Raw genomic sequence first — 13,099 nt, forward strand, 5'->3', positions numbered from 1 at the left:
ATGACTTGTATTTTCAGAAAATTGCATGACAATCCTATTCTGGATGATGATTAGACGGGTTAAAGATTTTATTTTTCATCTTCCTTAATGAAACATAGATATATAGCAGAACTCAGAAGCTTTCAACCAACAATCTTTTTTCTAAAGCACTGAACATGAAAGGGGGGGGGGGGGGGGGAGTAAAGGCAAGTAAAAGATTTCAAGTACCATGGAGGACTGTTGAGGACTGTCAGTTGTTCAGTGTAATGCTTCTTGGTGTTTCAAGTCAATGGGCAATAACAAGAGGCGCTCATTTTCTCTAGATCTGCAGTTTCTGCTTTCTTATCCCTACAATCATAAGGCAAGAAACGTCAGAGGACAAGGAACATGCTGGGCTTGTCAGGATTTTGATGAGTTCCACTGGTGTTTGGCCTCAGCCATCCAACTACATTCTCAGCTCAGAGCTCACTGTAATCCCATTCACGGCATGAAAACATGCTTGACCTCAATCCATTGGAAACCATTTGCTCTCTAGTCATCCAGACGCAACCCCTGGGTTTTGTAAGATCTAAGCAAATTCTGTCCCAAGGGCCTCCAGGTCTGGTACCTAATGAAAGAACAGCTGTGCTCAAAGCCACCCTGTGCTACCATGTGTCCTGTGATTCACCACCAAGTCCTGCATCTTTGCTATCTGTGGCCACGAGCTGTAGGGCTCAAATGAAACTATCAGGATGGAAAAGCTGAACCTTGGTATATCTTGGTCCAATGGCACCAACAGGAAACGAGCAAACAAAGCAGCTGACTGCATGTAGATACTGTCTGGATTTCCTTCGCTCTAATTAAACATATACAATGTATTTTGCAGCCAAAACACATTGTCCCTTGTAAATTCAGTGCCATTGTATCAAGAACGATATTCCTAGTATGAGCATCAAATTTGTTTTGTAATTTGTTTCAAGTTTTAGAAAATCTGTCTCAAAAGAAACAGATCTGTGTGATCAAAAAGTGGGATTTGGGCTGTATTTTAAGCAAAAGTGTCTGGAGGGATCTAGGGTAAAGTAAAATATCTGAGTAGACTTCTCTTTTCTCTTCTGCTCAAGATGATGGAAGACGTGCAAAATTATGTTGTCAAATTCAAATTGTCCATAATTATTTGAAAAGAAATGAAAAGCTGAATCTCCACAAGCCTGCCAAGGTTTAGACTACCTTGTCTGAATCAATTACTTCAGAATAACTGCCTGCTAATAGTCCATGTGCTGCAATGCAGCCTCTTGGAATCTTACTATTCCAGTGGGGGGAAAATGAAAATAAAAGCAAGCAGAAGAAATCCCAGGGGACTGTAGCTTCAGGAGGCGAAAAATTGGTGCTTTTTGCTTGCCTGTCTCTTCCCAGTTTCCTGCCCCCTTCAGTGTATGAGAAAGGCAAGAAGAGTTTGTGCACTTTGGAAACTCGATAGGAGGCAGCAGCTGATCTTCCCATCACCAGCCTAAAAATAATCCACTCCAGGGCTTGGAGCGGCTTCACTAAGTGGAGGAAAATCCTACCATCGGGATGATATTGATCACATAGCACAACCGAGTGACAATTTGGGTTGGTATTTTGTTTTTGTGTTTACAAAGGTAAGCTACAGAGTTTGATCTAACATTCAGCAACCAAACGGGGCATGCAATGACCCTCCCCCATTATCTCCCACTAACCACCTCCTCCTCCTTCCCTTTATATCTGTGGGACAGGGCTGCTCCTCGTTCTTTCCTGGGGTTACAACTCCAATCTCTTTTTTCCTTTTCCTTTGCCATTTGCAGGCATTCTCAGCCTTTACCGTCCCCTCCTGCTGATGTTTTCTTTGCTGCTGTTCACAGGGTTACGTTTCTTTTTTTAAACTGTCCTGTCTTGGCATGTGAAGTCGAAGGTTTTACAGCAGGCAGTGTAGCACGCTGATGTTGGAAATCGCATTGTGTTAAGAAGCTTACCAAAAAAGAAAAAAAGCAATGTATTAGATATGTTGAGACCACTGCAGATGTTTGTGTGAAATGTTTTTCAGTGCCAATAGCCTGTTTAGTGCCACTGCTGTTGTGATTTTTTTTGTGTTTGGAGCCTGATCCAAAAACCTACCAAAGTCAATGAGATTCTTTGCACTGACTTCAATAACATTCGGGTCAGGCTGCTGGTATATGGCAGTTAGTGATGCAAATACTGACATTTATTAGAGGTAATTCATCACCTTAAGGCCCAAGGTAACTGAGACAGTGCTTAGCAAGGAAGTGCAGTCTATATAGAAGAGGTGGTCACAGCTTAAATAGAAATAAAAAGGGAAATGATATTTTGTACAGGATGTTTTTTTAAAAAATAGATTTTAAAGGGGCAGCACTTTTTGCCATTACCTTAGCAGAACTCTTTGCAAACAATGCATAGGCTATAGATCACATCGATGGCGATAGGTCCAGTGCTTTTAAGTAGACAAGAAGAACAAACTAGTGGGTTTATGCCTAGAAAGGAAAAAGATGCAGACAACTAACCTAAAATCTGTAGCAAAACTCAGTTAGGCTGTCCATTGTGCTTATCCAAACCTATAATTTATAGTTTGTTCTTAATTAAAATTTCATCTGTGAAATTCAAAAGAAAGAAAAATTCTTACGTTTGTAATGACTTAATTATTCAGAAGATAAGAACTGACTACTTTTGTAAAACTCTTGAGTACTTTCTCCATCCTGCATCTGTATGCATACACATATCTATATGTATATATATACACATATATACGCATATATGGGCATATAATGCATATTATATGTAAGACAAAAAAAATAGAACTGAGACCTGATTATGCTCTGTTAGCTGATATTTTAATTAGGAAGTACAGCTATTAATTTATATTTTTACATATATATATATATATAGGCAACAGAACTACTGAAATAAATATTTTTTAAAATATTCTTATTTCCTTAAAACAAGGTCCACCTGAGGAGTGTATTTATACTCTTCTTTATAGTCATAAGTGTCTTGCAGAGCATGCCGAATGGACTGATAATCCAGGTAAGGTGAAACTCTTGAATATGAAGACTTTTAAGTCCACTTTAAAAGACCCTGAGGTAATTAAAATGTCTTTAACTAGAATTCTTACAGTTCTGCACTCGGTGAGGATGTTCTTACAATTTTTATGGAAACTTAAATTATTTCCCATTTTCCCATTGTCTTCTTCACAATTGCTTATGGAAAAATATATCTCACAAACTGGCTTAGTGCCCTGAGAATCCCCATTTATGCTTGTTAAAATGAGGTTTTTAAGTGTTTAGGTTCAATGGCACATCATAGTCATGTTGACAACTTTATCCTGTTTTTTTCTTCTTCACAGTGAATATTTATTCCTGAATCTCTTTTGTATTGTTTTCTGCTTATTGTATTATGACTATGGCTGCACACCTTAGCCCAGAACCAGAAAGTCTCAACTTGCCGGTGATAGGGATTTTATCATGAAAATTTAAATCCTTAAAGAACACAAGTTTTTTTAGCTATTTCATTGCAGGGTGAACTGCTGTTCAGATAGTTCACATCCTCATAAAAGTAAACCAACAGGGAATCAGATTACCAAATGATGTAAAGGAGAGCTGAAACTTGCCTTCCACTGGCACCATCATGGGCTCGTCCTCCTGATTATTCTTTCCATTCCCCTCCTCTATGAAGTTTTGCTTGTGGCTTCAGCTTGTAGCTGACAGCTCCACAAAGGCCATTTTCCAAAGCAGAAAGAAAAACCACCTCTGAAAATTTCTGACCAGTTTTAGAGTTTGTAAAGACTGAAGTTAAAGTGAGCAATTTGTGAATAACTTGGAAAGACAACGGCCTTCCAGCCTACAAGCATTCAAAGAAAGCAGTTTTACCTGGTACTTGGCATCCCTATTGAGGTGCCGGTACCCTCAGCGCATGCTTGTTATCAGATGATGTTTACCACATCACTGCATTTCCCTTCAATGGGGGAAATTTAACCTGAAATGATAGGTTAAACCTAGTATGCTTCATAACATTATTATAAAGTATAACATTCCTGCTATAATTCATAGTGAAGCAAAAATATTGTGATGTACTCACTTTGGTATAATCGCCCTAGCATAATCTGGTGGCCTATTATATTCAACAGAAAGGGAAATTATGTCTGTGACATCCACTGTTTGTAACGACTATGAATAACACTGTCTTCTTAAATGAATATATGAGGATCTCAGAGTTATTTTGAAAGGCTGGTACTACCTGATAAAAAATAGTGGTCGATAACTTCAGATGACCAACAAATTTCAAAACCAGTTGGTACCCTTTCATCTGTTCTCTCATGAATATTCATGTTTGGGTTATGCATTTTATTGTTTCAATGTGGCAGTTGGACTGCTCCCATTTATTGCAGACATTGCTGTTAGCTAGACAAAGCCATCTGCCTGTAATGAAGCCTTCAGCTCCGAAGTCTCCAACCTGAACATGAACTTAGAGAAGAGGCATTGGCAATCCATCTGAGAAGAAGAGACCCTTGCTTCCCAGTGACTGTCCCTTCCTTTGGGACCCATAGATATGAATTTGCTAAGAAACTAGTGGACATTTCTCTGCTGTTAGGCCCTATGGCTCACGGGTCCTTAGGATAGTCCTGCAGGAGCTAACTTCAAAATTGAAGTATGGCAACTGCAAGAACTCAGCACCCGTGTCAAGCTTGGTGTGAGCAGGGCTTCTTATCTTCTAGTTGTATTATCTTAATACAATTTTCAGTTAGCTCTGTATTCTGACTTGCTTAGGGCTAATTCACAGATCTTCAGCATGGCTATTCATTGCGGGGTTAGACTGTTTGGAGTGGTCAGCATTCTGTATTTGGCAATGATCAACAACTGGTGCTTGGGAAAAATACAAAAAGTCTTTGGTGTATTTAGTTACGTACTTGCACAGTGCTCAGCACCGAGCGAAACAAACAGCACTTCCTCACATAGGCAAGATACCTCTGTTCACCTCTGCACATATCTAGTTCTGACTGAAGCCCAGGAATGGCTTCCTGGAAGAGCTAAAGCCAAAGGAAGAATAGCTTAATCATTATTAAGGGAACCAAATCTGGTCAGTGATCAGCCATCAAAGTGCTCCATCTTCCTCTCCAGCTGCAGTTTTTGACAAGTTACAACAGCAAGCACAACTGCAATTCTTCATGGTTTTTTTCCTAAATTTATTGTTCTTCCATTTCACATTTTCATTTCGTAAAATGAAATCTCACGGTTTTACAGAAGAGGAAGGAATAGTGCCTTTTCACTCTGCCTTTCATTGCTTATTGGCAGTCAAGATCTTCCAAACTGTCTTCATCTACAGGCTCATCTTTTTGAGTAAAAGTTTTCAAAAGTGGGATTCAGTAGAAGTCAGTATAGTGGAGGCCTTTTAAAACTCTTCAATTCTTTTAGAATTCTTAAAGATCTCTTTAGCCTTAACTCCCAATACTGAAATACTGTTTGAAAATGCAATTTAGACTTTCAAATTAGTCTGAAGTTTTTGAACATGCTACTGGCACTGTTTGCAGCCTTAAGAATGTGTCGATCTGTATCTAGATCAACACATCTGTTAAGAATGTTAATCTGTTAAGATTCTTAAGAATCTGTTGATCTGAACTTTGCAAGCATGAGATCTGAGCGTGGGCATGAGGAAACTTGCCTTTATATTAATCAAATTTTCCTTTGAAGAAGACTGAAGGTTACACTGTCCCTCGGATGAGCCATTGCATTTGGAAACCTGTCATGGTCCAACTCCTGTTAACTTTGGTGGAGCTGTGCAAGCTTTGTTGTAAAACACCGCATACTGTCCAGAGAAATCAGGGATTTGTTCTTCTGCCTTAGGGGCTTTTCTTTCTGACCTTCTCTGGAAATGAGCACAGCTTGTTAAACCTTGAAGCCAATGAAAATGGGCTTCTGGAGGCACACCCTGATGCGGCAGAAAGTAATGACTAATTTCAGCTTCGTATGAAATGGGAGTCTCACTTGCATTGATGGTAAATGCAAAGCATCCTCCCTTACATGTCAGTAAAATTTCATCCAATATATTTCCCCTATCCATGAAACTTGAGCAAAGAAGTAGAAACTACATGCCACGCTTTATGCCTGGGGTGATGGACCTGTGCATCAGTGCATTTCCAGAGCCTCCTATGTAAATTTTCCAAAAAACTGAGCAAGGTCCAGTGGTTTGAGTCACACAGGCAAAACTGGAGGGTATACCGGATCTGCCTTCTCCGCCAGGAATGGATAGGAAGGGAATGATGGAGTGGTTTCTCACTCCCCGTGAGGCACACGGGAGATAAAATAATTTCTTAGAGCTCTAATGTACTGCAGTGTATTTTGATATGCCACGCTGATACAAAGAGCTACTAGCAGCCTGTCTGTGTAAACACCAGAAATCATCTGTGGAAGTTGGCAACATCAACAGGTGCAGAACATGGGTCCTCCACTTGCACTCAGTTTGTTTCCAGCACAGTGGTGATGGACAAGTGGATGGAAGAAAGGAAGGGAGGGAAGAAGGAAGGATCACTGTACTGTACTGTACTGTACTGTACTGTACTAGATGTGTGTCCTGAAGTGGGTGCTGCCAAAAAGAGAAGTTGTACCTGGTGAGCATTTTATGAAGCCAAATCATAAGCTGCATTGGGTCAGCACAGCATCGTGACACTGAGAAGAATGTTTTGGTAGATTTTAAGCCTGTGAAGGTTTAATGAAGATGGTCACTGGGTGTGCTGATTAATGATGAAGTGTTTTCTGACTTAAAAACATGGGAATTTATTGTCAATTACGCTATCTCATTTCATTGGAAATGCAATCTTTTTTATTTTCTGGTAGTTTTTTTTTTTTTTACAAACTAACCAAATTAGGCTCTTTGATTTTCTCTCTCATGCTAAGAGAAGACAATTAAATTCTACTTCTTTTTTTAAATGAACCTGTAACAAAAGTCTTGTGAATACACTACCTGTACCTAGTCTTGAAAATTATCATCAGTACGATGGGTACTGTCTTTATTTAATGTTTTTCATTTTATTTTTTATTATTAATTTATTTTACGTAATGATTTTTAAAAATATATTTATTTAATTAATAGGTAATTAATGATAGGACTTTCTTTTTTTTTTTGGATAGGACTAGATTTTTTCCTCAGTCCTGCCAACATGCAAAGCACAGTTCGTTTTAAGAGTGTTATTGGACATACTCCATCACAGAACTAGGCACAGCACAGATTCTTGTGAACATTCAGGTGTGATTCTTGAAAGATGCAGCTTCCCTGAGAGCTTTTAGGGAATATTGTTTGAGGTGTAATAAGAAACCTTTACAAACTGATGGTAGGTCCTAGCTAACAGGTAACAGCCTCCATGCAGTTAATAATCCTTTCTTCCACAGAAACATCTGCTGCCTATGTTCCATTTCCCTTCCAGAAAAGTGGAAGAAAAACAACAGTTCCCTTAGCTTCTTTTGGACATGGTTTTAATCCTTTCTCCCAGATTTATTTTTGAGCAGAAGCCAAAAGCTACACTGGAAGTCAATGATTCAGAGCTCATTTGAACCCAGGACCCTCCTGCCTTTCAGTACCAATCCAACCACTAGACCACAATAGCATCTTTATGTTGTCTCAGAAAAGAGTTCTCTTTGTGGGAAAGGGAGGAAAATTCCCAAAGAACTCCCTTGGACTTTTGACCTTCGATAAAAATGAGGAAACAACACTTCTGATTTTCAAGAGATTATCATTACTGTTATGTTTCTCTTAAAGGAGACATGTCAAGCTTTTAAGAGTTCAAACCAGACAATTGCCATGTAGTTTTTTGAAAAGTTTTGAAAATGTATTTTTTTTGCTAATAACTCCTCAGTCTATTCAGACAGAATTCACATTAACACAATGTTTCTTTTGTGTTGCTAGTCATATGCATTTATGACTATATTTTTATATAAAAATAAAATGATAGAATGGTAGTGGTCATATCACTCTATTCATTATAGAGAATGGGCCGAACTCTCCATCGGGGTGTGTTCTACTGAAGATTGAGTGGGTTGCCCGTCAGCTTTTGCACCACAGTAAGTACATGCATGCATTTTTGCAGGATGTGGTCCATCGTATGACTGAGTTATGCTTAACTTCTGGCAAATCTCAGACTGTAAATTGCTGATATGTTTGGAAAAGGGACTGCATTTACCATATTCTTTACAATGAAACGCCTTTACAAATTTCACTGATGTATTTCAGTATGGATTATACTTTTCAGATCCAGCAAAAAGTTAGTTAAAAGCAAAAAGAGGATTTAACAGAGGTTCAAAGTACCTCCTTGAACTCTGTATTCTTTTGAAGATCAGTATGTTTATGCTTTCTCTAAGGCTGTACTTGTGTAGTTTATGCTTACCTTGTTGAAACAACTAGGCTCACAGAACTAATCTGAACTATTTGAGGACAGAAGGAAAACCTTTTCCTCCCCATTCAATTAACTTTGTTGTAAAAAACTGTGTTTGTGCATTTTTTTGCACATCTCTGTTTTTCTGATTTGGCAAAACTCATTAATACCAATGTTGTTGCAGAAAGACACATTCACCAAAGTATACATACACTTTGCTGAATTAGAGGTATTCTTTCCATTTTACTATGTAAAATTTGGAAAAAAAAAGATGTGAGAAAATGAGTTTACACAACCTATTCTACAGCAGTATGTTACTGCTTATAAGTCTCAGGCAAAAAAATCAGCAAGGAAACATTTTGGTTGCAATCTTGTTTCATGTTCTTATAAAGAAAAATTAAAAAATAAATGATGTAGAAGTTGATAAAAGCCAGAAGCTGGCCATTACTCTGTATCATACTATGGCCTACACTCTGCAAGCACGAATGCATGAGCTTATCTTGGTACAAAGATAATCTCATAAGAAATCATGGAAATAAGAGAACTGCTTAGATGAGGCTAAGCTCATGCGTAAGGATTTGCAGAATCAAGCATAAATGCTGAATTACTGCCTATGCCATCTTCAATACAACCTACTTTGATTAAGAGTTTGGCAATTATATGTAATGACTAGTGTGTGTGACCATTGTTCTATGGGACAATGAAGAAATACAAAATACCAGCAAATGCAAAGCTGCCAAATCACAGATAGCAAAGGTTCAGAGCTTGCACTGAGAACATGGTGCAACAAATCGTATGAACAGAGATGCTGCACAAAGAATGTTGGCACATCAAAGAAGCAGTAACACACAGGAGTCAGCTTATGTGCATTTGAGTTTTCTAATGAGAAATGACAATGATTATTTTTCAACACTTGTTCTTCATACAGACACAAATACAGAGCATTTGCAGCATAATATTAAAGTATATAATGAACACTACAAGACATAGCATAGTGTAATTAATAACTGGTACTTACAAATAGTACATATAAATAAATATAAATAATATTATTTTAATATAAGCACAGCCTTCATTCTAATGTGCTTATATTTGATGAAGCCCGGAAGAATTTTCAAAGGACAACTGAATTATTCTCTATGGGTTGTTCAGTGTGCTCCTTCTGTATCTGTTTATTTATTTTATGTTTAGCTAAAGGGAATGATAGCAGTCAACTATTTTTTCTTTCTTGTAATAGTCAGACCTTCTGGAAGCAATGAGGCTCGCATTTTGTGGTAATGACAATGCTTCAGCCTATAACATCAGTGCTGGTGTCCTCAGAAATGTCTGCTTTGTGGATGCCCTCAACCTGGTTCCCCATGTCTTCTTGTTATTTATCACCTTCCCAATTTTGTTCATCGGTAAGTTATTAAATGGAGCTGTACAATCCTACAAACATTTGAGCATGTATTTATACTCAGCCATGTTTATATGTGCTTGGAGGCCTGTGATGCAAACCACTGGAGCCTTTGCATTTATTAATTTTTAAAAAGAAAAGGCAGAATGGCTTGACCCAGAGATTGTGAGCCAACCTGCTTGAAATATTGGGTATTTTAGATACGAATCTGAACTAAGCAGCATGAAAGGATGGATAATAACCAGAGAAATCGGATCCAAATGCTTTGAAATGTCTCTCTGGAGAGGTTTTCTTCAGATTTGAAACTGGCAACTTGCATCCTTTGCTATTATTAGATACTAGAAGTCTTAGGGCAGTGGGTCTGAATTCCCTTCAAGGTATGTGAATTTCAGAGAATATCCAAAATGTGCAATTGGATCTAAGGCTAGGAGAAGCATACGAAACTTTAAAAACTTTTAAAAGAAGTAAATACTTCTTTTGCCAACATATGTACACAGAAGTAGAACAGAACAAATAATTTTTTTCCACAGAAATGAAAATAAGAAACGATAAATCTCTCTTGAAGAACTTAGGACAGTGGAGTGGCTCTGACTTCTATATTCTTGTAAAGACCCCCATCTAAACTAGTACTCTAATGACACTTTTTCTCTATAGTTGTCTCTTTATCCCAGTTATTTGCAGTGATGAAACAAATACAATTTAATACTTTTTCAGAGCTGTCAAACAGTGGCTTTCTAACTCATCGTAGGAGGTAGAGAGACTTGAATAACCATCAAAAGACAATAAGTATTAATAAAAATGAATATTCTCCTTACAACTTAATGAAAAATGGCATGTCAGTTCTTCCATGTTACCATCTTGGTGCTGCACATACACGCAGTAATACATTTCTTCCATGGTGAAAATTTGAATTTGGGACTATATTCAACCTAGAGATTTGATGACTTCCCTTAAGCAAAAAGACTCTGAAATGATGGAATAATAGGCTACAGGAACCTGTAGGCTAAGACACTCAGTACATGGCAATCAAAGGTATAACAAGATTCAGTTGCTGAAAACTAACTAAATGAAAACCAGCTTGGGAGAGACAAAGATTGGAGCAAGGTCAAAGAAAGCTGCATTAGATTAGGAAAATCTTGGGAAACTATGGAAAATGGTTGAGGTGGATATGGAGAAGAGAGAATATTTTGTTCCTGCAGTACTTTGCATATTAAACATGGATGAAATGGTGAAATCCTGACAGTTTCCAGGAATGAATAAACCTGGGCTCTGGCTTATGTGTTTCTGAGTCACCTGATGAGCCTCTAGGCACGATGAGATGCTACATCCTTGCATATGAAAAGCATATCTTGGAATTTAAACTCAGTTGGTTTTGATTTCTTTTGTTTTGTTTCTTTACTTCCCTGAAACGTACTGTTCTTGGGATTCTCTATGGGCTTCTGGAAGCCTGTCAGGGAATTCCAGGAGCTGCCTTACAGTAAGAAGGACATGTACAGCCATTTGGGCTGACTGACTCAGGGCAGCCCTGGACCAGGGTGGGAAGGGACAGAGGACAAAGCAACACGCAGGACAAGACTCACCATCATGAGAAGTTAATCCCTGGTCAGTCCCCAGCTACCCCCAGCCCTGTCCCATCACTCAGATCCCTGGTGTCCCGCTTCGTTCTGGGTTGCTGGCCTCAGACAGGATTTTGTCTGAAAAGAACAGGTGCTATCTGAGGTGATGACGTGAAAATAGGCTTCAAGATTAATTTGGTGATTAAATCAGCTGAGCCCAGCTGTGAACTTTAATGTGCCAGGAATGCACTAGGCAAGGAGGCAGGGCTGTGCCTGAGAAGCAGAGACTGGGAAATCACTGTCCAGCATCCCCTGAGACAGTGCTCCCAGCCAGGCCTGAAACAGAGACAATAAATGTTATTTGTTTGAAGTAAATGTGTCTCTTTGAGGCCTCCTTGGAGGATGCAACTTTTATATCAGCTAGAAACTTTATCCAGTCTTGCCTGTGACTGGGAAAGACATGATGATGCCATCACTTCACATCTGTCAGTCTGTTGTGTGAGGGTGAGACTGACATATTTCTTCTGTTTTTTTTTTCATCTTTGCTCTTGGCCAGGGACCTCTTCTCCTCAATTGTGCAATTGGAGGAGGCCTGTTGTCCCATTGTCTACAGGGTTAGATCAAAATTATGGGGTGCTGCATGGCAACCCAGACACTCCTGGGTCATCATGTTAGTAACAACACCCCCATAGTCTTGTAGGGGTTTGTATTGATTGTATACTGTTAAGTGTGACTTATGGATTAGGATGGGGAATTGATAACCAGATCAATCACTGGCTGGCTGTGCGATAACCTTCCTCTTTCACTATTATTTCCCAGGCTGGGGAAGCCAAAGCTCCAAAGTCCAGATTCACCACAATACCTGGCTGCACTTCCCTGGACACAACCTGCGGTGGATCTTGACATTCACCCTCCTGTTTGTACATGTGTGTGAAATAGCAGAGGGCATAGTTTCTGACACGTAAGTGATGGTGTTTGGTGGGTAGCCAAGCTAATTGCCTTCATTAATATATAGTGTTAATGTGTGATGGGCTGGCTAGTAGGGCGTAAGGAGGTTTTTTTCCCCAAAAAAGCTGGGGCATCATTTCATGAACTGTCCGGATTTTAATGGGATGAAGATGAAACAATTGTTCTTAGCACTTCGCTGTTTTCCCCTCAAGCTATAATGCAAGTAAACATTGGCAACAGTTCAAGCATTTGTATGAAAAAAACCTTTTTGTCTCTAGGAATGTCGGTTTGTCCTCTCAAATAGATTAGCAGAACACCTAGGAATGTAACAGTGGTGAAAAAAGACACCAAATACACTAATTTATACCTTATTTCTTTTCAGGCAAATGAAATCTCGCCATCTGCATCTCTTTCTACCAGCTATCATGGGATTTGTGGCTGCCACTGTATCCATAGTTTATTACCACAATATTGAAACATCCAACTTTCCAAAGTTACTGTTGGGTAAGTCTAAGTCTGATATTTATGTACTCTTACAAAACCGAGAAGCTTAGCCATAGTCAGCTTGCATAGATTGAAGAAGATGGTGAAATGTGTGAAAATGTTAAGAAAGAGAGAAGTAATTCTCTGCTTTTTGAGCTAGTAGTATTGTAGGAGTTATTGCACTTTTTACAAGGTACCTACTGAAAACTGCTTTCAAAAATTATGACAAAAGGAAAAGCATTGTATACCTATTGTATTTCTAGCATGAGCTTTTGGGTATTTTTTAATGCTGCTCATTCTTTTGAGGCAAATCTTGTCTTCAGTCAAAAAGACTATTTTAAAAAGCCACCTTTAATAGCAATCTGA

At 38.7% G+C, this 13,099-nt stretch overlaps 1 protein-coding gene across 7 annotated transcripts in view; it reads left to right on the top strand.

Annotated features, from left to right (window-relative positions):
• Nucleotides 1–1,407: 1,407 nt before the first annotated feature.
• ABCC9 (ATP binding cassette subfamily C member 9) overlaps nucleotides 1,408–13,099 on the top strand; it is a 74,482-nt gene continuing 62,790 nt past the window's right edge. For 5 of the 7 annotated variants that reach the window (XM_056340613.1, XM_056340617.1, XM_056340618.1 and 2 more), the window contains exons 1-6: nucleotides 1,408–1,598; nucleotides 2,935–3,015; nucleotides 7,965–8,039; nucleotides 9,588–9,750; nucleotides 12,122–12,263; nucleotides 12,633–12,754. In XM_056340613.1, the coding sequence (XP_056196588.1) occupies nucleotides 9,606–9,750; nucleotides 12,122–12,263; nucleotides 12,633–12,754 (409 nt within the window). In that variant the 5' untranslated portion in view covers nucleotides 1,408–1,598; nucleotides 2,935–3,015; nucleotides 7,965–8,039; nucleotides 9,588–9,605. Of the gene's footprint in view, nucleotides 1,599–2,934; nucleotides 3,016–7,792; nucleotides 8,040–9,587; nucleotides 9,751–12,121; nucleotides 12,264–12,632; nucleotides 12,755–13,099 lie in introns of those variants that run through there. The other 2 variants (XM_056340616.1, XM_056340614.1) reach the window with 2 other exon arrangements.

Source organism: Falco biarmicus, chromosome 5 (assembly GCF_023638135.1).
Source record: "Falco biarmicus isolate bFalBia1 chromosome 5, bFalBia1.pri, whole genome shotgun sequence".
NCBI classification, from domain to species: domain Eukaryota; kingdom Metazoa; phylum Chordata; class Aves; order Falconiformes; family Falconidae; genus Falco; species Falco biarmicus.